General features: G+C 35.3%; 1 protein-coding gene across 13 annotated transcripts in view; it reads right to left on the bottom strand.

The window, feature by feature from the left end:
- Positions 1-23611, bottom strand: part of LOC114328363 (histone-lysine N-methyltransferase 2D-like) — a 797359-nt gene that overhangs the window by 19599 nt on the left and 754149 nt on the right. For 9 of the 13 annotated variants that reach the window (XR_007699214.1, XR_007699215.1, XR_007699213.1 and 6 more), the window contains 4 exons: positions 19962-20278; positions 16324-16538; positions 11634-11913; positions 404-754 (listed from right to left, as the gene is read on the bottom strand). Coding sequence is in view for 10 of the 13 variants with exons in the window: in XM_050655649.1 (XP_050511606.1) it covers positions 404-754; positions 11634-11913; positions 16324-16538; positions 19962-20278 (1163 nt within the window). In the remaining 3 variants the exon portion in view is untranslated. The remainder of the gene's footprint in view (positions 1-403; positions 755-11633; positions 11914-16323; positions 16539-19961; positions 20279-23611) is intronic. The other 4 variants (XM_050655651.1, XM_050655645.1, XM_050655650.1 and 1 more) reach the window with 3 other exon arrangements.

Consider the following 23611-nt stretch of genomic DNA (forward strand, 5'->3'; position numbering starts at 1 on the left):
TATAAAAGCGTAAACATCGTGAATACGATGGGTGATGCATAACTTTTGAAACTATGTGTATTTTGACCTAAATTGTAGAAGTGATGAATTCGAGCAAAAGTAAAAAATGTTTTGAAAAGTAACAACAATATTTTCATGTATCTTTTATAAAAACATCCAAAATAGTACATAATTGATGGATTCGACCGTTACTTGATGGAAGTTCATTTTATCTCACAATAAAACACTGAAAGGCACTTTCTCATCACTTGAGAAAGGCACTTTGCCGAAACAGCTGTAGTAATAAAATAGTTGTAATAAATTTTGTGGAAGTATAGAAAACAAACGTTTTTCAGTGTTTTATTGTGAGACAAAATAGTACAGTACTTAAAAAAGTATATAATGCACAAATAAAAGAACTTACTTGGAGGTTCATCGCTGTCTTTATCAGTGGAAGACGGGGTCGGTTTAACATCTCCTAACAAACTGCTTCTAGTAACTGGGAATGGCTCGGACGATTCCTGTATGACGAAATCTTCAATCACGTGGGTCAAAACTTGCGGTTTGACCATAGCCTTCGGGGGGCACCTCTCCTTCACTTCTTCCGCTGTTGCGGCCACGGGAAGGTGACTCTCCGAGATGCTGGTAGGCTGGGAAGAGGGCACAGTACCGGGAATGGGGGTCGGTTGGACGATGGTAGGCTCTACACCGTTCTGGAGGGGCTTGGTCTCCGCAATCGGGGGAGGTTCTTTGATTTCGGGTTGCGTCGATGTTGCTAGAATAGAAAAATACATTGTTAATTTATAATAAACATTTATTTGAACTCAGTAACCTTTCTGAAATGTAAAACATGCCTGGCAACATTTAATTGGCGTAGAAAAGCTACGGCGACTACGCCTCAATTCCATTTTTAAATTTATGTATTTAGACATTTCAAACAGCTATAACTGTCAAAGTCATATTGACATATTGAAGTAGCAAATAGTACTATAGACTTAGGTACTAGAGTAACTCATTTTGTCTCGCGAATGAGGCTTTACGGGATTAAGCTCTTCATTTTGGGATATTAGATATACTTGTCTCAGGGAAAGCCTACAAAGCCCAGGCGTTGAAGGCCTAGTGCTAAAATTAATATAATACTTGTACAGGGTGTCCCGAAAAGATTGGTCATAAATTCTACCATAGATTTTGGGGCCAAAAATATGTTGATTGAACCTAACTTACCTTTTTATGTGCACATAAAAAAAGTTATAGCCCTTTAAAGTTACAAAATGAAAATCAATTTTTTCCAGTATTTCGAAAACTATTAGATTTTTATTGAAAATAGGCATGTGGCATTCTTATGGAAGAAACATCTTAACAAAAAATTATAGTGAAATTTGTGCACCCCATAAAAATTTGATGGGGTTTTGTTCCCTTAAACCCCTCCCAAACTTTTGTGTACGTTCTAATTAAATTATTATTGTGGTACCAATAGTTAGACACAATACTTTTAAAACTTTTTTGCCTCTTAGTCTTTTTTGGATAAACCAGTTTTTATCAGTTTATTCAGAACAGATGATCTGAAACGAACTGCCGGGAAAAATTGGCTACAAGTAGCGTACAACAAAAAACAATGGAAAGGAAGACTTAAAGAGGCTTATGTTCAGATGTGGACGTGAATGGCTAGACGAAGAAGAAGAAGAATATAAGTATCCTTAACTGTGTTTTTCTCGATACATATTTGGATATTATCAGTGGCCTTAGGCTTCCCATCTTTATATTTCCCTTTGCCAATCTGGCATTCAGTTCACATTCTTTCTGACCTTTCTCTTCTACTATAAACCCTAGATACGTAAAATGGACCACTCTCGAAATTATATTCCCTTGCTTCATTAGGTATGAAAGTAAACGGTAAACGGTCTCTCTTCTTTTTGCTCTGTATTTCTGAATATCATGTACTTTGACATTTCCCGATTTATTTCTTGGTCAAAATATTTTGCTTCCTATTCTAATCCTTTTATTCTCAATTGAAGACCTATTTACAAAAACAACATAGGTAACTGTATTTTTAATATTTCTGTAATTTGACAGTGCAAAACCTAATTTCTATGAAAAAATTTGGAAATTTTAATGACATTATTTATAAGTATTATAGATAAAATATCTATAAATAATATCATTAAAATTTCCAATTCTTTCATAGCAATTGTATTTTTACACTAAAAAATTACAGAAATCTTAAAAATACAGAAGTTATGTTGTTTTTGTAAATAGGTCTTCAATTGTTTTCTTATTTTCGTTAGAATAATGGAATTCGTCTTCATTGTTGAAGACGAATTCGTCTTCATTTTAACTTTGCTATTTCTGATTATGTTTCCAATAGCAAATTAAAAAGCATCGTGGATAACGGCTCTCCTTGTCCAAGACCTCTGTTCACTTCAAATTTATCCGATGAGAATCTTCTCCATAGTAGACCGGATGGATAAGTTGGATATTATATTGCTGCTTTAAAAAAATAAAACTAGAGAAGATCAATATAGACAAAGCGAAAACGGCGGGTTCGTTGGAAAAAATACTCCCATAAGATTTTTTGCATAATGACATTCGTGAGACACCCCAGAATAAGGTTCAAGAAGTCGCCCATGCGAAAAGTTGTCCAATTTTTTATTAACAATTTTTTTTATCAAATTGCAAAAATCAATATTTTCGGCCCGGAGAAATTTTTTTCAGGTTTTTCGGACCATTCCGGACAGAAAAGGTCTCTTATAATTTTTCTCTAAAGTTGATCGTGTTTGAGTTATAAGCAATTTAAAATTTGAAAGACGCGAAAACTCGGTTAAAAATGATTATTATGAAAGTCAGAAAGTGACTAAATCAAATTTAAAGCCCCCCCTTCATGATCCTGAAGAAATTTGTGTCATTAATTTATTACTAAGCTGTTGTTTTTAATTATTCATAATGAGTGGTAAGATCGTATTGACGCGGCTGTAAATGTGAGTGCGAGTGAGATGCGCCATTGGACTGCCTGAATGGCATCTCTTTCGCACTCATCATGGACGGCCGCCTAATACGTGCATGGCGCTCATTATTTTTACTTAAAAATAACAGCTTAGTAATCAAATAATGACAAAAATTTCTTCAGGATCTTGTAGGGGGGGCTTTAAACTTTGATTTAGTTACTTTCTGACTTTCATAGTAATCACTTTTAACTGAGTTAAATCCTTAAAGCCTTGAAAATCGCCATTTTTCGTTTTTTTTTTTTTAATTTTAAAATGCATTTACCTCGAAAACGAATAACTTTAGAGAAAAATTATAAGAGACCTTTTTTATCCAGAATGGTCCAAAAAACCTAAAAAAAATTGTTCCGGCCAAAAATATTGATTTTTGCAATTTGATTAAAAAAAATTGTTAAAAAAATTGGACCACTGTTCGCGTGGGAGACTTCTGGAATCTTATTCTGGAATAAAAAATCCACAAGGAAAAAGTTTTCCTGTAGTTGGCTGTATACCATGTGATACAAAAAAATATATAAAAAAATATACCTTTTATACAGGATTTTACTGTTTTTTTTTTATTCTGGAATGTCTCACGAATGTGATGCAAAAAAATTTCATGGGAATATTTTCTCCAAAGAACCCGCCGTTTTCGCCTTGTCTAATAAGGAAACATCACATCCAACATATACAATGCTTTACGAAATATTCTAGGATAGACACAAGTAACAAAGAATTCTAGACGTGATGCAAGAAATTTAAAAAATAGTGAACGAGAATATAAGAGATACCTAATTAAGAACTGGGAAGAAGCAGAACTGTTACTTAAAAATTACGACGAAAAACAAAAACTATGAAGATAATAAATCAGTATGAACCGGACTAAATATAAGTACTTTTCAGGCACAACGGACTTGTGTTATTGACAAAATAAATATGAAGATAATATATCTGACTATAACCGTCAATATTTTTCTCCGATCATGTTATATATCCAAGAACTGGCCTAAAATTACACATTATTGAACAATGTTTACATCTAGCCGGCACTGAAATAATTAATACCACGAATATACTCGTAAAAGAAGTAATATACCTACTCAAAACGAAAATTATTAAGAAATCATAATACAGACACATTTTGAAAGAAGTAAAAATGAAATAAATCGAATATCACAATAAACATAATAAAAATATCACAATGTCGTGTACGTACTAACCTTTCCGCGACAGTATAATTTTCGTAATGTTCATTATGTATAATAATTTGATCACTTCAACATACACATAAATCCAACAAGTATCCGCGCACCAACTACAGAACGTCAATTAAACGAGACGCGATTTCCCAGAAACGTTTTTAAACGAAATTTCCCGGTAAACATTCATGGAAAAATCCGATTTCAGATGACGCATCTACGCGTTACCGATTAAATGAGTGGTGTAACTCTTTGCCGAGTTTCCCGAAGGATAAATGAAGGTAAACGGGAACTTTAATGCGTACAATGAGCGTCGAGAAACAAATACACTAATCAGGGTGACAGTCAATATACTAGATTGAATAGTTATATTGGATATTATTATTATTTATCTGTATATCTTTGGACTGTCTTTGATAGAAGATACTGAAAATATATTTTGACATAAATAATAATAAATAAATATGGCTTGCTTTAAATCAAAATTTTCAATTTTGACAGCTGTCATTTTTTTATGTTGACAGGAACTAAGATTATAAAATCTGGCTGCGTGTGGGAAGGTAAGAGGCCATAATGGTAGGGGAGCTCAAGCGGGGATTTTTGCAGTTACTCGAGCGCGTCAGATTAGCATATGGGAGAAACCTGGTACCCTGCAGATGTACCTCTACCATATATTGGCTCTTAACACAGGGGAGTTCGTTAAGGGGGGCCCGAAAAAAAATCTATCCTTAAAAAAACTCGAAATTGTCAGATTAAGATAAGGTAAGTTATCTCCGTCTAATTTACTTACCGTTGCACGCCATCCACGCCATCCGCGTCATAGCCCGTGACGTCACATGATACCAACACGAAAAGGTGTGTTCTTTTTTAGAATCCTTTTGCCGAGTACACTGGAATTACAGCCACTAGACATATTTTATTATATATGCGTAGAAATAATATGTGAAGATTTCTATTAATGTTAACTCAAAGAAATACACAATAATATGTTTCGTTTAATTTGTATTAATGGATTATAAAGAGTTTTTATGAAGCACATTTGTTCGGAACACACTGTAACCGTAATCGAACGAAGGTGACATTTTGGCATACATTGGTCACGGTTATTAGACTTTATTACGGTTGTCTTGTCCGACGGTGGTGGGGAGACTTATATTTTTGACTTTACGTCACAAGAGTTTACATTCCCATATTTTTAAATGATTTTCGATCATTGAATGTGTGTTATTGTGTATATATGTGTATTATTTGTGTTATTATTAAATAATTAGACAAATAGTACACATTTTATCTTATACCGGGTGGTGAATCGTAAAAAGGGCCATAGGAAACTCAATGTAAAATTCTGAATTGTTGAATTCCTGCTTCCCTAATTATTTTACATCAAAAGTCATGAGAGAATACTTGTAGAGAATTAAAATCTGTATTAAAATCAAAAGTTAAAATTGTTCTACGATTTAAATGCATTCCAAAATTTTGAAAAATATGATACATTTGCCACAATAGGTATGCGTGTAAAAGTAAGGCCACAAGTTACTATTTAACTGACAGTGCTCACACCATTGACTGAATAAAAAAATCTTTATTATATACTAATCCTTTCTCCGCAACTGAGGGTATCTTATCAACTGTATTGTTTTTAAACAATAGATGATAAAATAAAAATATCGACAGTTCAAAAATGTGAACATTATTGCATTGTGTGTGGCCTAAGTTTGGGCTGAAAACTAAAATGTATTACATTTTTACAAAATTTTGGAATATGTTTAATTACGTACACCAATTTTAACAGTTATTTCCGATACAGATTTCAATCCTCTACAAATAGTTTCTAATGTGTTTTGATGTACAATAATTATTAGGGAAGCTGGAATTCAACAGTTCAGACTTTTACATTGAGTTAATGCAAAATTTTGACGCATGTCAAAATTCTCAATGTGTTTTAATTGTATTCATTTTTTTTCGAATCCTGAGAAAACTAATAAATATTTTTGAAAAATTTAAACTCAGAATGAAAGACTACATTATTACCGAGGGCTGAAAGTCCCTGAAAACTTCTATAATGTTTATTTTAATAAGTTACAGGGCTGAAAATAAAAGAGAAGTGTGATATTTCATTTCAAATATTTCATTCAATAGAATCTGCTTGTTTATTCTAAGGGGCTTTCCGCCCTCGGTAATAATGTAATCTTGCATCCTGCGTTTAAATTTTTCTAAAATACTTGGTTTTCTCAGGATTCGAAAAAAATCATATGACGATTCAAATGACAGTAAACTCTCGTGACGTAATCTCCCCCTTAATGTTCATTGGTTAGTCGATTTAGGCAACCGTAGTAATGTCTAAGAACCGTGTACATTGGTAACATATTTATTTGACAGTTGCGGTATTGACACTATTTATTTTTATTCTTGACTCTAATTTGTTTTATTATATTTATTGTTTTTATTATTTACTTTAAGGTAAGATTATACCTTAATTCTATATGTAGTTTTCTATTTCTAACGTTTTATTTATTTACATTGAATATTAATTTGTTTTGTTGTATAATCCAAGTTTGCAATAATTATGTGATTTATTTGATTTAAAATGGATTCAGGATTTTTTTATACTTTGGCAACAATGTCAACTTAGATCTCTGACATAGATAATGATGTGCAACGGTCAGTAAAATAGACAAACTGTAAGTATGCTTTTTCTCATGAGGATCTTTCAGTGTGTCACAGTTTTTCGATTTCTTTCTAACGCATTAAATTGCATGTGACAGAAAAAAACGCACGTCGGTGATTTCGTCGGTGACATTTATAACATTTTTCTAGTTGTCAATAGATGGCGCTATAATCGAAAAAAAAATTATTTACGAATTATATAATATATCTACGAATATAATCTGTTCAATTCATAAGACTATACAAATAAAAGAAAATACCATTTTATAAATAATGCAATAAACACAATTGATTTGATTTTATGCCAAATTGCAAATAAAATGTGACAACTGTCAGATTTAACTAAAATGGCATGTCACTAAAATGTAGATTATCACGGACTTACTTTTTTTCCTATCATTTGTGACGCACTAAAAAATGCTCATGAAAAGAAGCATACATGCAAAAGAGTGTATTGTATATTTCAAAAATCTGACGATTTGAGCCGGGCGGGCGTAAGGAAATGGGTGAGTCCCAAAGTTTCACAAGAAAAAAGCGAGTATTTCACGAAATGAATGACAGATCAAAAAACTAAAAAATATGTGCTCAATATTTTTAAAAAATCTATCGAATGATACCAAACACGACTTCCCACGTTCCCACGGAGAGGGTGGGGGTAAATTTAATACTTTAAATACGAATCCCGCGATATTTCGCGAAATGAACATCAGATCGAAAAACTAAAATACACTTATTCAATATTTTTGAAAAATCTATCGAATGGCACCAAACACGACACCCACGGAGGTGGGGTGGGGGGTTACTTTAAAATCTTAAATAGGAGCCCCCATTTTTTATTGCAGATTTGGATTTCTTGCGTAAAAATAAATAACTTTTATTCGAAACATTTTTTCGAATTATGGATAGATGGCGTTATAATCGGAAAAAACGATTGTTGGAAATGGAAAACTTTTTTTGGTTTTAGGACCTAATAATCACAACCCAATAGGTCCCCAAAGCGCTCGAGTGACTGCACATTTAGCATACTTTACTCCCCTACTACACTCAGCGGCACGAAAAACGGGCACCCCAAAAAATGGGTCATTTTTGATGTCTCGTATCTCCTACCTGTTGTCAGACAGATTTAAATAATTATTTTAATATGTTATAGCCTTATTCTTTAGCAATATCGCTGTAATAATATTGTTGCTAGACAGGTAAATTTTCATTGTATACCGGGTGTACCAATAAAACTGGGTTTTTTTTCTCAATTTCACAACACCCTGTGGAATATTCTAACCTTTATAAAATATTGAAATTAAAACCCAACTATATAGCCCCAGGTTTTCTTAACATTCTGTTTTTTTATTCATTCGCTTATGTTGGATAATAAAAAAGTTAGGGACTTTAACAACTAGCCATGTTCTTTATCAATACAGGGTGTTTCTAAATAAGTGCGACAAACTTTAAGGGGTAATTCTGCGTGAAAAATAATGACCCTTTGCTTTATAAACCTATGTCCGCAAATGTTTCGTTTCCGAGATACGGGATGTTGAATTTTTTCCTACAAACTGACGATTTATTTATTGCTTTAAAATCGGTTGAGATACGCCAATGAAATTTGGTAGGTTTTAAGTAGTAGATATTGCGTATTTTTTCACATACAATTAAGAATTTTATATTCACAATTGGCGTGCATACGGGTCATATTACCCTATCATATTACCCGCATGCACGCCAATGGTGAATATAAAATAAAAAAAAGACTAAGTTTTCACTCTAATGGCATATAAAACAACATAATGCTATTCTACATCCCACCAGAATGAAAACAATGGGAACCTTCTCTGGTTACACCTCCGAGGCTTCTACAATTTGCAAGCCATACGGATACTGAGACTAAGGAAGATGAGGGAATTCTACAATTTACAATTCATGTCCCATCTGCTCAGCGCGGTAAAGTTCCAACGAGAATGGTTCCCTTCATATTCATACTCCACACAGAGTAAATGTAAATCAAAAATGAATAACCATTTTCAATTTCGTTGCAAAACGAAAACACAGCCGAACCATATTCTAGTCCAATCAGAGAGTGCTGCAAGCACCCCTACCGGTTTCGAAACTTATTAGTCTCTCATCAAGAGGCACATATGCTGCTCTCCCTGATCCAACCAAAACAAACCCCAGCGTGCAGTCCCGGATCGCAACGAACGAAATGGCATAGATGCCCTAGCGGCAACTGCTAGCAAAAAGACTAAGTTTTCACTCTAATGGCATATAAAACAACATAATGCTATTCTACATCCCACCAGAATGAAAACAATGGGAACCTTCTCTGGTTACACCTCCGAGGCTTCTACAATTTGCAAGCCATACGGATACTGAGACTAAGGAAAATGAGGGAATTCTACAATTTACAATTCACGTCCCATCTGCTCGGAGATTGTAGAAGCCTCGGAGGTGTAACCAGAGAAGGTTCCCATTGTTTTCATTCTGGTGGGATGTAGAATAGCATTATGTTGTTTTATATGCCATTAGAGTGAAAACTTACGTCTTTTTGCTAGCAGTTGTCGCTAGGGCATCTATGCCATTTCGTTCGTTGCGATCCGGGACTGCACGCTGGGGTTTGTTCTGGTTGGATCAGGGAGAGCAGCATATGTGCCTCCTGATGAGACTAATAAGTTTCGAAACCGGTAGGGTTGCTTGCAGCACTCTCTGATTGGACTAGAATATGGTTCGGCTGTGTTTTCGTTTTGCAACGAAATTGAAAATGGTTATTCATTTTTGATAAAATTTTTAATTGTATGTCAAAAAACGCGCAATAGCTCTCTTAAAACCTACCAAATTTCATTTGCATATCTCAACCGGTTTTGGAGCAATAAATAAATCGTTAGTTTGTAAGAAAAAATTCAACATCCCGGCATACAATGAACATTTACATATCTAGCAACAATATTACTACAGCGATATTGCTAAGAATAAGGCTATAACATATTAAAACAATTATTTAAATCGAACAACAGGTTTAGGAGACACATCAAAAATGACCCATTTTTTTGGGGTGCCCGTTTTTCTTGCCGGTGAGTGTATAAGAAAAGCATAATAAATTTTTCATTATATTTTTTCAGGTATATATTGTAAAACATTTTCAAAACTTTCTTTGTCATTCTACAAAGAAAGTATTTATTTCCGTTTTGAAAAATTTCTATATTGTTCGTATTTTTGTAATTAAGTTTGGGGGCACACTACATGCGCGCTCCTCTCAGCAACTACTTCTTCTGTATTTTCTTATCAAGTATACAGGCACATTTCACTTTTAGAAGATATTAATGATCAGTTTTGAATCATAGGGCTGGCTTTTAATGTACTGTCATTTGTTTCGAGCTTCTGTCATATGTTGTATAATCTGTGTACTTATAATATTCATATATATAATACATACATACATATTTATATTTATATATTGTACAGATTATACAACATATGACAGAAGCTCGAAATAAATGAGAGTCGATGAAAAGCCCTATACGATAAGTTTTATGTAAAATGTAAATATGTTAAGTTTTATTTTCTAATAGGGCTTTTCATTCATAGTCATTTGTTTCGAACTTCTGTCATATGTTGTATAACGTGTATATTTATAGGGAGATTTTAGACCATCTACTTTTTGACGTATGATAAACGTAAAACGTTATACTTGTCATGCGCAATGAGTGATAAATAAGGGATAACGTATTTGCTTGAAATAGATTTTGAAACCCTTCAGAAAATACACACACAGATTAACGTTAATTGACATTTGGCAAATGTAACCTATAAAACGGCAGTTGTGTGCTATAACTTATTTTATTGAATTATTTGCCATAATGGAAGAAAATGTATTAAGACGTTCACCAAAGACAATTTACTACTTTAGGAACACAAAACATCCATCCTAAGTTTAACAAGGCAATTCAATCAAGTGTCAGATTTCTCAAGAAATGGTGTAATTTAGAATTATTCTACCAGGGTTGCCTAGCAGATTATATTCAATTATATTATAATATGTTTATTACCTGATAGTTTTTTTAAAAACAAATTTTGATTACAATTTTATACATCGTTACTATATTTTTTATTCTAGTTGTCTTTGGTTCAGCTCATATGACTTTTTTTTTCGTTTTTTATGATTTAGATATATGACATTTGGCAATCTTACAAATACGTAATCCCTTAATAACGTAAATCTTATTTCTACCTAAATAAGGGGACACCTTATCCGCTAATAAGGTAATACGTTATTTTTCAGTTAATGCGCATGAGCAGAATAGCGTATAACGTTTAACGTTGCTGAAATAAGGGGCTTAAAAACTCTCTAATATTATACACAGATTATACAACATATGACAGAAGCTCGAAACAAATGACAATCGATGAAAAGCCCTATTGGGAAATAAGCCACAATTTAACTTGAAAAATAATTTTGTTAAGGAAACTCATAAATATTGGCAATATCATTTTAAAGCCTTCTACATACTTTATAATGTATAATATAGGTATGTCTGAATTGCCGATATAAATGAGTCAGATTAAATTAAATTGTTAGAAGAATTTTTTTACCAAGCAACAACATTTTTGTTTAATTTATTAATATTTTGTATTTTGACAACGACGTCCGAAATGGAGGTCGAAACGTTGAAATAGCAAGAGATAATTCACAAATCGGTGCAAAAGATTCGAGTGACAACCTTCCATAGAGGTATTAATCAACCAATGAGCAAGAAAATTTGCTTATAAAGAGGAAAAAGAAGTTTTATATGTTTAAGTATAAGAAGGTTTAGTGTAATTTACTCACCATCAACAATAGGTTCTTTGATACTTTCCACAGGGGCAGGAATATTCTGCACTTGTGTATTGTCGGTCGTAGTGGGTTCTGCGGGTACTTCTTTCGGTAGGCTTATCGTGGGAGGTAAAGGTACTTGCTGAGGCTGAGTGATAGCTATCTGTTGTGGAGCAGTGGTCTGCATTTGTTGGATTTGCGCGGGGCTTGAAGTCACTTGAGCGATTGATGTAGGTTGGGTAGGTGTTGTTTGGATCTGTCCTATGATCGTTCCTGGCGGTGCCATCTGCTGCAACTGAAATTTATTTATATTTTAGCACTTTTTCAAGTGGTCTTTACTATACCAATGTTCGAACAAGAATGGTGCTGATATTACTGAGTTAGGAAAATCCATAGTGCTACAGTATCTATGTTATCATATCGTTATACCTGGTAACTAAATAGAATCTATTGTTGAAGTATTTTTACTATGAGGTATTCAGTCTTTCAGTTATAACATGAAAGAAGTATGCACCACAAATACTTCATTGTTCTCAGAATCTTTCTGATAAAATGGTAACAATGTAACAATCTATCAACACCGAATACCGACATTAAAACAATTAGTAACTTTGTTAGTTAATTATATTGATAAGAAGGTGACTCATTCACATAATTGTGCATAAGGATTATATAAAGTGCTTGTTATTGAATACAGAGAAGCCAAAAATAATAATTGACTAAAATATTACAGGAATTTTTTCATTTCTTGTATAGGAAGAGCCAATATAAGTCTAAAACTTCTTCTTCTTCTTTTTGTTTAGACTTGACTCTGGTCTGTTATTTTTTTTTCTCCCATTTGGTATTCTTTTTTTAGTTATTTTTATATTATTTCATCCAAAATCAGGTTGACGTTAGAGATTCCCTTTGTGTTATCCCACTGCCAGCTGCAATTGGGTCAATTAGTTCTTCTACTTTTACTTTTTTATTGTGTTGTTAGGAAAGTTAGGATAGCCATGCTGATCGCCAACATCCGGAACGGATAGGCACCTTAAGAAGAAGAAATTGTGTTGTTCTGGTAGATATTTTCGATCGTTTTAATTATTCCTAGAGGTACAATTAACCAAAAATTAAAGTACATAAATACAGCTATACAAACAGCAGGAAAGAAACATCTGACAAAAACGACAACAAAGAACAAGGGGTGGATGACAGGACATACTAGACTTGATGGAACAAGAAGAAAGATGAAGAATTACCTAGACAAATAGAAAGAAATAAACAAACACATAGAATAAAAGAAGCCAAAGAGGCGTGGATTAAAGAACAGTGTGAAGAAATGGAAACCTATGAGAAAAAGTACGATGCGTTCAATATGCACAAAAAAGTAAAAGAGATAACAGGAAGCATAAAGAAATGCCAAATAGGTAAACTTAAAGACAAAGATGGAAATCTTATTGTAGATCTAGAGAATAAAATAAAAAGATGGACAGAATACCTGAATGAATTATTTGAAGACGATAGAAACAACTTAACTCAGATAATCAATGCAACTGGGCCAGACATATTGAAAGAAGAAGTAGAATACGCAATAAGAAACGCTAAAAATGGAAAAGCAAACGGACCTGATGAAATCCCTACAGAACTGCTGAAGCTTTTGAATGATAAATCCGTAACCATAATATTGCATATATATTCAATACAATATACAGTACTGGTATAATACCGCAAGAATGGTTGCTGTCTACGTTTGTCACCATACCGAAGAAAACTAAGGCAATGCAATGTTCAGATCATCGAACAATCTTCTTGATGAGTCACCTGCTTAAAATATTTCTTAGAGTCATCCACAACCGAATCTATCAAAAACTAGACATCGACATTAACGATACACAGATGGGATTCAGAAAAGAATTAGGTACAAGGGATGCTCTCTTTGCCTTGAACGTTCTAACACAGAGATGCCTAGATGTTAACCAAGAGGTACACGCCTGCTTTATAGACTTTGAAAAGGCCTTTGACAAAGTTCGCCACAGTAAACTCAAAGAAATCCTGGAGAGTAAGAACATTGACACCAGAGACATACAAATAATATTAAATCTGTACTGGAATCAGCGAGCTAATATAAAAATAGAAGACCAAACATCGGACGAAATAGAAATACGTAGAGGGGTACGACAGGGTTGTATATTGTCACCGCTCTTGTTTAATATCTACAGCGAACAAATATGCCAAGAAGCTCTCTCATATGCAAACGAAGGGATAATAGTCAATGGAGAAGTTATCAATAACATTCGATATGCTGACGATACTGTGATAATGGCAAGAACAGCGCAAGATCTACAACATCTAGTTGAAAGTATGAATGAGATATGTAATAACTACGGCATAAGGATGAACGTCAAAAAAACCAAATATATGACCTTCAGTAAGAATCCAATAAATGACACTAGTATCACAATAAACGGCACCCAACTTGAAAAAGTAAACGAATAAAATACTTGGGAACCCTTATCAATGAAACAGGTGACCAAAATCACGAGATAAAAAGACGTATTGAAATTGCCAGATCTACTTTTATAAAAATGAAAAAATTATTTTATAATGGTGATATTAGTATTCATCTACGAACTAGAATGTTAAAATGCTATGTATTCAGTACTTTGCTCTACGGTGTTGAGTCATGGACTCTTAAACAGAGGAATATTAAAAATCTTGAAAACTTTGAGATGTGGTGCTACCGCCGTATACTAAGAATAAGTTGGGTGGATAAAATTACAAATGAAGAAGTAATACGCAGAATAAATAACGAGCCAGAAGTTCTACTGAATATAAAAAAGAGAAAACTTGAATACTTAGGCCACCTGATGAGGGGACAAAAGTACACATTCCTACAAAATATAATGCAAGGAAAAATCCAAGGACGAAGAAATCCAGGCCGTAGAAGAATGTCCTGGATGAGAAATTTGAGAGAGTGGTTTGGTTGTACCACTAACGAATTGTTCAAAACAGCAGTAAATAAAATTAGAATCGCCCTAATGATATCCAATCTCCGATAGGAGAGGCACTCAAAGAAGAAGAAGAGGTACGATCTGACAAACGAGACCTGGCGGCTGACCTTGCCCGAAAATACACAGCGATAAATGCACAATACGACAAGGTCACGCGCCAGGTCTCGCTTGTCCGATTGTACTTCTCTTGAGTATAATAAATGAAGGGTTTGGGTGAAGAACGATGAATGTCTATCTGGAAGCATTTTCGGTAAAATGAGAAACAAAGTTACATATTCATTGTTTTCCCCCTTGCGTCCAATCTTGTGACGTGTTGATAGTACTCTTTCTAAGCTAACAGATTGCACAAAAATCGCAAAATGACCAAAAATTGACATTCATCGTTTTTCCCTCTAACACTTCAAATGGATAATGTCCTTTAATGTGGCTCTGTCAAATACCTTCTTAAGGTCCATCATCATCAGTAGCTCGACAACCCTTTTTGGGTCCTGGCTTGTTCTAGGATTTTCCGCCATTCTGTTCTGTTCCTTGCTTTGTTCTTTCAGTGGGTAATCTCAAGTGTTTTCAGATCTTGTTCCACTTGTTCCATGTATCTAAGTTTGGGTCTTCCCTTTGACCTTCTCCCTACTGGTGTTTGCCTCATTATATGTTTTGGTGTTTCGGTCTCCAACATCCGTTCAACATGGCCCATCCAGCGCAGACGTCCGATCTTTATGGATGTTATGACGTCGGGTTCGTTGTACGCTGCGTATAGTTCAAAATTATATCTTCTGCGCCATACGTCATTTTCTTTCACACCTTCTTAAGGTCCCCGAAACTCAAATAGGCCGGTTTGTTGTATTCTAATGATTTCTCGAGAACCTGCCTCATTATAAATATTGTGTATATGCATAATCTTCCCGACTTAAAACCTTGTTGTTCTTCCGCTACTGTTATAATTTTATTCAGTTTGTTTGTTATCACTTTGGTTGTTTATTTTAATGTTGTGTTTCTTTTTCTTCTTTTTCGTCTATATAGGCAGTACTGTCTGTTTTCCTTCAACGGTGCCTTTTATTCTGCCCCTAAATTGTCATTCCATCTTTTCCTTGGGCGTCCTATACTTCTTTTGCTTAACAGTAACTTGTACCTGGCTATTCTTACTATACTTGATTCAGACATCCTGCTTATGTGTTGATCCCACTCTTCTTTTCTGTTCTTTACCCAAGTATCTATATTGTCTACCTCACATATGCGTCCCATTTCCTCACTTCTTACCCTATCCTGTAGTCCTTTTCCAGCAATCCTTCTTAAGATCTTCATTTCGTTGGTCTCCAGATGTCTTTGTGTTCTCCTTGTGTCTGGTCTTGTTTCGGCCGTATAAGTGATAACTGGCCCAATAACCGACTTATATATGTATTCGGGCCTTTGTTTCCACTCTTAGGTGTTTGTTTTTCCAAATTGTGTCGTTTAGGCATCCGGCCGTTCTACTGGCTTTATTTATTTGGTCCTTTACCTTCTTCGATATTGTGTCGGATGATAGATTAGTTCCCAGGTATTTGGGAATAATGTTGTGTTTAATAAATTAATTCCTCTGTAAGTCTCCGGGTCCGATGTGCCTCCCTTTTTGAAGAGAGGTACATATCAGGATGCTTGATCTCTATTCTTGAGGTATTCTGTTTTGAATATCGAAATTCTTAAATAAAATAAATAAGTACAAAAGTAAATATATCTACTACCTGTTGCAACTGCTGCATATTCATCTGCATAGGTTGTTGAGTTACGGCAAGATTGGACTGCAGAGGAAGGCCTTGTTGTATCGTGCCTAGGTTTTGTTGGGACATCTGTTGCACTTGCTGAGTATTGGCCTGCGTGGACATCGAAACAACAGGCATGATGGGTCTGTCACCGGCCATCTGGAGTTGCTGTGAGTTGATGGTAGGGAGAGTTTGAACTAAAAAAATATCGAGTAATTTTTTAACAATATCATGTATAAAAGAAGATTAAGCACAGATAACGCAGTGACCATGTTAAAGAATATTAGAAACTGACAAATCAACTAAATCAACGATAGACCAGTAACAGTGAACGCAGACATCAATACAATAAGAAAAATTTGATCTGGAGAACAATCTTGTTCAAATACAAGTGTGATTTGTACTTCTGTTTTATTGTGATGTTTATCCTCTTCTAAACAGTTCGACAGATGTGTTATCCATGATTTTCTTTTATTTTACACTATAGTATAAATGTAGTAACGGACGATATTAATTTTCAAGATTCAGATGCTTTTCCAAATAGATCCTTGATTGTTCTACTTTGTAGTGTGGTAGGTTTTAGGTTCTAGATACCCTTAGAGATTGTTGCCATTATTGCTGTTATCTCGCCATTAGATATATCATCATCATCAGCCTCTCTCGATCCGCTGCTTGACATAGGTCGTCCCTGTTTGTCTCCAAAGTGTTCTATCTTATGCTTTCTGTATCCAGTTTATTGTTGTCTTTCATAAGCCGTCTTGCCATCGTGTTGGTGGTCTTCCTCTGCTACGTTTTTTAGCTCTTGGTCTCCATTCAACTAGTTTGCGAGTCTATCGTCCGTCCTTCATTCTGGCAACGTGTCCAGCTCATTTCCATTTTAAGTTACAGCTTCTTTCAATGACGTCTATGACTTTGGTCTTAGCACGTAGATCTTCGTTTCTAATCCTGTCTCGTAGAGTGGCCCCTATCATTGATCGCTCCATTCTTCTTTGCGTTACTCAGTTTTTGTGCGTTTTTCTTTGTGAGGGATAATGTTTCTGCACCATAGGTGATCACCGATAGCACGCATTGGTCGAAAACTTTTTTCTTCATATTAACTGGAATGTCACTATTAAAAATGTTCCTAAGACCTCATCCTTGTATTATTCTTCTGGATACTTCGTTTGTTTGATTGTCCTTACCTATCTTAAATTCGTGATCCAGATATATATTTGTCTACCATTTCTAGTTGTTCATTTTGTATTTCAAGGTGTTTACTTGGTACTAAGTTCGTCATATATTTTGTTTTTGTTATCCTATTCATTTTTAAGCCTATTTTATGACAGGCTGTACTAAGTTCTTCCAACATTTTCTTTATTTGTCCCAAATCGTCTGCATTCAAGACTATATCGTCTGCGTAGCTTAGGTGGTGTAGCATTTCTCTGTCCACATTTATTCCTTTGTCACTCCATTCGAGGGTTTTGATCGCTTTTTCTAGAGCCGATATGAAAAGTTTAGGTGATAACGCATCACCTTCTCGGATTCCTCTTTGGGTATTAATTTGGTTGCTGTTAGCGTGTAGTTGTATCGAGCTTGTCACATTTTTATATAATTACGGATTAGCCTCAAAATATCGGCTATCAATGCGGCTCTCTTTTGGTGCTTCTATAACACTGTCGAGTTCTACTGAATCGAACGCTTTGTGGAAATCTACGAATGCTAAAACTATGGGCTTGTTATATTCCATGGCAATGGCAATCGTTGCTTCCAAAGTTTGATCTGAATCCAGCTTGTTCTCTACTTTGATAAAAGTCTAATTTCTTGTCTAATCTTGTGGTGATTACTCTCGTGAAAAGTTTATAAAGATGGTTCGACAGACTGATTGGTCGGTAATTTTCCAGATCAGTTTTTTCTCCTTTTTTGCACAGAAGAATTTTTTTGGCTTTATTCCATTCAGATGGTATGGATTTCTGGGGAAGTATGGAGAGCATTGGGAGAGACAGGAACAAGGTGGCTAGCAGGTCTATTTAATAGAATTATGGAAGTCGGACAAATGCCAGACGAATGGAGAAGCAGTATACTGGTACCTGTTTACAAAAACAAGGGAGATATACAACAATGTACAAACTACAGGGCTATAAAACTGCTTAGCCACACCATGAAAATATGGGAAAGAGTAATTGACAGACGGATACGTGAAGAGACCGAAATATCCGAGAATCAATTTGGCTTTATGCAGGGTAGATCAACAACAGATGCAATTTTCATTATAAGGCAATTGATGGAAAAATACAGGAGTAAAGAAACAAACGCTCATATGGTATTCATTGATCTTGAGAAAGCATATGATAGAGTTCCTCGAGAGATTCTGTGGTGGGCACTCAATAAGAAAGGAGTCCCTGGTGAATATGTAAAGATTGTGAGGGATATGTATGAGGGAGTAACGACTAGTGTTAGGACAGGTGTGGGAGAGACTGATAAATTTCATGTGAAAGTAGGACTGCACCAAGGTTCTGTGCTTAGTCCGTATTTATTCTCATTAGTTGTGGACCAGATAACAACGAAACTACAGGGTAACATTCCATGGTGCTTAATGTATGCTGATGATGTCGTGTTAGTAGGAAATAGTGAAAGAGACCTAGAACAAAAACTGGAACAGTGGAGACAAGCTCTGGAGGAAAAAGGTTTAAAACTTAGTAGGACAAAAACAGAGTATTTGGAATGTTCATTTAAAGATGGAGCTACTACAAATAAAATGGTATCTTTGGATGGTGAAATGATTGTGAAAAGCAATAGTTTTAAGTACCTAGGATCGGTATTACAGAGTAATGGAGAAATAGATGGAGATGCATGCAGTAGAATTAGGGCTGGATGGATGAAGTGGAAAGAAGCGAGTGGTGTGTTGTGTGACAGAAAAATTCCAATGAAGCTGAAGGGAAAATTCTATAAAACAGCCATAAGACCGGCTATGATGTACGGAACTGAATGTTGGGCAGTGAAAAAGAAAGAGGAACAACGAATGCATGTGGCGGAAATGAGAATGCTTAGATGGATGAGTGGAGTGACAAAGAAGGATAAAATTAGAAATGAGTATATTAGGGGAAGTCTAGGTGTGGCACCAATTGATGCCAAAATGAGAGAGCATAGGTTAAGATGGTTTGGTCATGTTCAACGTCGAGACGTTAATCACCCAATACGAAGAATAGCTGAAGTGCAGATTCCTGGAAGGAGTAGGAGAGGAAGACCAAAGAAGACCTGGGGGGAGGCGATAAGGCAGGACATGTTGGTAAAGGGGATTAACATTGATATGACCCAAGACAGAATTGTGTGGAGAAATGCAATTAGGGAAGCCGACCCCGCATAGGGATAAGGCAAAGAGAATGATGAGATGGTATGGATTTCTCTGTCAAACATAGATTAATGTTTATGTTTATTAGATACCTATGGCATCTGTTAAATCTTGTAAGTATTTTTTGGATCATTTTTTGAATATGTGTTGAACATTAAACCTTGTCAATTCTTTACTTTACTTACAAATTCTATAACAGAGAGAAGCATTGAGAGAAACAGAAAATAGTTAATGTCTTGATCTAAGTAAGTAAGTAGTAATGAAAATGGCGTTTAAGCAAATAAATACATACAATACGTACTCATCATCGGTTTTGGCTGGATATGTTGCGTCTGCTGTCCTTGTTGATTCGCCTGTCCCTGTTGCTGTAGCTGATACTGTTGCATGGCAGCCTGTTGCTGCTGCTGCTGCTGTTGCTGCTGCTGCTGCTGTTGCATTTGCTGCATCACCACGGTTTGCTGCGTCTGCTGTTGTTGAGGGTTGACTTGTTGCTGCTGTGTTTTGTTTTGGTTTGCGAGTTGTTGAACTTTTTCGGCGGTCATCGGGGATCCGGGTGTCATGGTGGTAGTCATACCATTGGCGTTCATGACCAGCATTCTGGAAAAGTCACTTTGGTTTCTCAGTTATTAATGCCAAATCAAGAAGTAGTTTAAAATAATTGTTACAATGAAAGTAGACTGTAAATACGATATTGAAGTAAATTTTCACTGAAAATATCAACTTGCACTATGTATGCTGATGGCCAAAAAATGCAATACTTTCTATACACAGTTATTTATTTGAATCAGTAGATCAGTCAGATTTGGATCAGTTTTTCTCAAAACAAAAAAGATAAGAAACTTTATTTCTGTGTATTTAACTTTAGTTTATTTATAATTTTTAGTCATTTTGGATTGTTTTTGATTTACCCAAAAAATTTAAAATGCCAAGAGTTCGCGGTCGTCCGAAATTTTGTCATTTAAGCGACTTCGAAAAAGGACTCATTGTAAGCATGAAAGAGACCGGTTTCGGTTTACAGAAAATTTCAAGAAGAGCTGATGCTAATACATCAACGGTGTTAAGAGTTTGGTTGTGCAGATGGTCCAATGATGAGACTTATCGGCGTCATGCACGGTCAGGACGTCCTAGAGTATTGCAAGGCCGTGATTTGCGCCATCTTATGGAGAATTCTCACGACGAGGTCGAGGCGCGTGTTGAAGCGAGATTCAAGTGGGTCCTAATTTAAACGTCGGCAAAGAGAGATATAATATATATAATAGTGGAAAAGAAAGAGAACGCAGATACCCTACAAGACGGTAAAATTAGTAATATTTACACTTTGTGATAAAATGTCCCGAATATGTCCCGAAGAATACAGGCAACCAAAAAGTTGACCGCTCTCAGTGGTGGAGATAAAAATATTAGTTGGTTTTTTTAATTCTCACAATGATAAAAATTAGAACAAAACGTAGTTTGACCATAAAATTACCACGCCACTGATCATACCCTCGTCTGACGAGACATCCACACTATCCACAGGCTAATAAATTTTAGCATTTGGTGTTATTTTAAGGGTCATAAATACCAAATTTTGACAGAAATTTCTCTATCTCTTCTTACGTTTAATCTTTTTCACGTTGGGTTGAATTCCGTCTTCAGTTTTTATCTTTTTCTGTTACATTTTTTTATTTCACTCATAATGTCGCAACACGCTCTGTCAGTTTTCCTCTTTAGACTTCTTGCTCTCAAAAATAGACGAGGCAGTGTACATCAAGTACACTGCCTAGGATTACTTCCTAACGCAGGTGCTCACAGGACACGGTTGTTTTAGCAGTGGCGGCTCGTATAACTTTAGGAAGGTAGTGCCAGAATCCGGGCAGCTGCCTAAATTTTTTGTGGCGGTTTTACGATATGGTCAAAAAGGATATAAAATATAAATAAAAAAAAAATATCGATTCTTATCTACCTGTTCATTATGTTTAATTAGAGTATCACGATAAGCTGAATTTAATTGGGTTTTTATATTTAACTTACCAAGCATTGAAAAGCTAAAAACGTTATTCATGTGCACTTTAGATTTTTCATGGGATTTCAATTTCTCCCATATATGTACAAGATCATCGGTGCCTTTGTTTGACCAAGTCTCGTCACCTCCAAACAAAACGCATACAAAACAGAAGAGTTTATTAGTTTGTTCGCAACCACACAACCAGCTATTTTTATCATAAATAATTTTATTAAACTTACGACAGCGAAGTTTTTGTCCATTTCCACTTTGTTTTTCAATTTTTAAATCGGGTAAAGGCCGACCGAGTTCTTTAATTTGTAGTTTTTTTTCTAACGAAAAACCACCAAAAGAGTTTTTTAATATACTAATTTGATTCATTGTCAATAAATAAATTAAGCGTAGAAAATAATCAAAATATTATTTTTATACCTACGACACCCACGATCACAACGCACTAACTAATAATTACAAATTAAAAAATATAGTAGAGTATAAACACAAATATACAATACAGTAGTAGACAATAAACACAATAGCGTCAAGCGAACGCGTAAAGAAACTAGAAATATGTAGATCTAAAACATTGTATCTTAAGATCCACTAACTTCCTTTTCGAGATTTCGAGCCTGGCACGGAGACTCCAATTTAAACGTATGTTAAAAGTGCAATACCGCTCTCTCTCTGTCACTTACACAGGATGCTCATACAATCTTTCTCTTTTCTCACGAGCCACTATGCCGTTCGGCACTGGGATTTTTATGATTTTCATCCTTTATCCGGTCAGCTGTGGGTGGCCAGAGTCGGTAGATTTGCATTGCGCTACACAGTTGCCAGATTTGATATAATTTATAAAAATAAAGAGAAATATTCACAAAAAAAATAAACAGGCATTAAAATGTTTTTAAGATAAAAAATATGTTTCTGCATAGTTAGCAAGGTAGTGCCATGGCTCTATGGCACTACCTCACGGGCCGCCACTGTGTTTTAGAGCCTACCTCTCTAGGTTTGGAAAGCCTGACACTGATGAATGTCTATACTGCAGACACCCGGACACTGTTACGCATACGATGCTAAAGTGCAACAAATTGATAGTAGAAAGGAACAGAATGGAAAGAGAGACAGGTGTGAATTTTGTGACAGTGCGAGAAATGATTGAGAGAATGATTGAAAATAATTCTGGTTGGACTAGTATACACAACTATTATATCCGTGTAGTAATCAAGAAGAAAGAGGAGGAAAAAAAGCTGTACCAACGATACGGGTGAGAGGGAAATATATTGTAAGTAGAAGGTAGAGGGAATAAGTTTTGATGAGAGGTGAATAGGTGAGTTAGATTGAATGAGACAGACTGTGGGAAAAGAAGCTCTAATAAAAAAAAAACAAAAAACCCAATTTTGGGACAAAAAAGGGGGAAACGGGGAAAAGGAAAGGCCTCCTTGCTTACAGTCTGTGGATAAATGAAGGTAAAGTGCTTCGGAAGCGATGTCGACCTTGCAGCGGCCATTCCGCTTTCGGAGCGCTGGATGACAGAGGAGGGTCTGGTTTAGCAGGTAGGCATTCGGCGTAGCCTCGGTACGTTTTAAAGTACCTCGGGAACTATCGCTGGGGCTACGAAGAATGAATCCTGCACTAAGGTCATTCAGACGGCGTTCTGGACTGAGATGTCTTTTGAAGATGCCAGATCCCTCCTCTTTAAAGATCATAAAAAGTGTACATCAAGTAAGATATGATTTGGGATTTGGTTGCAGCTACTGGAAGACTAGTCTCAAGAAGAACAGTTAATTAAAACTTACTTGGAATGGGACTGAGAGCTTGTTGTCTGCTTTTGGTGTTACCTTTAGCACAGTTCGACACTAGCATGGTGCAGAGATCAACAAAACTGGAATGGCCAATGAAATTTTGCCTGCTTCAGTGATGAATCTAAGTATTGTTTGGGTGGCTCTGATAAGCGCATA

This window comes from Diabrotica virgifera, chromosome 7 (assembly GCF_917563875.1).
Source record: "Diabrotica virgifera virgifera chromosome 7, PGI_DIABVI_V3a".
Classification (NCBI taxonomy): Eukaryota; Metazoa; Arthropoda; class Insecta; order Coleoptera; family Chrysomelidae; genus Diabrotica; species Diabrotica virgifera.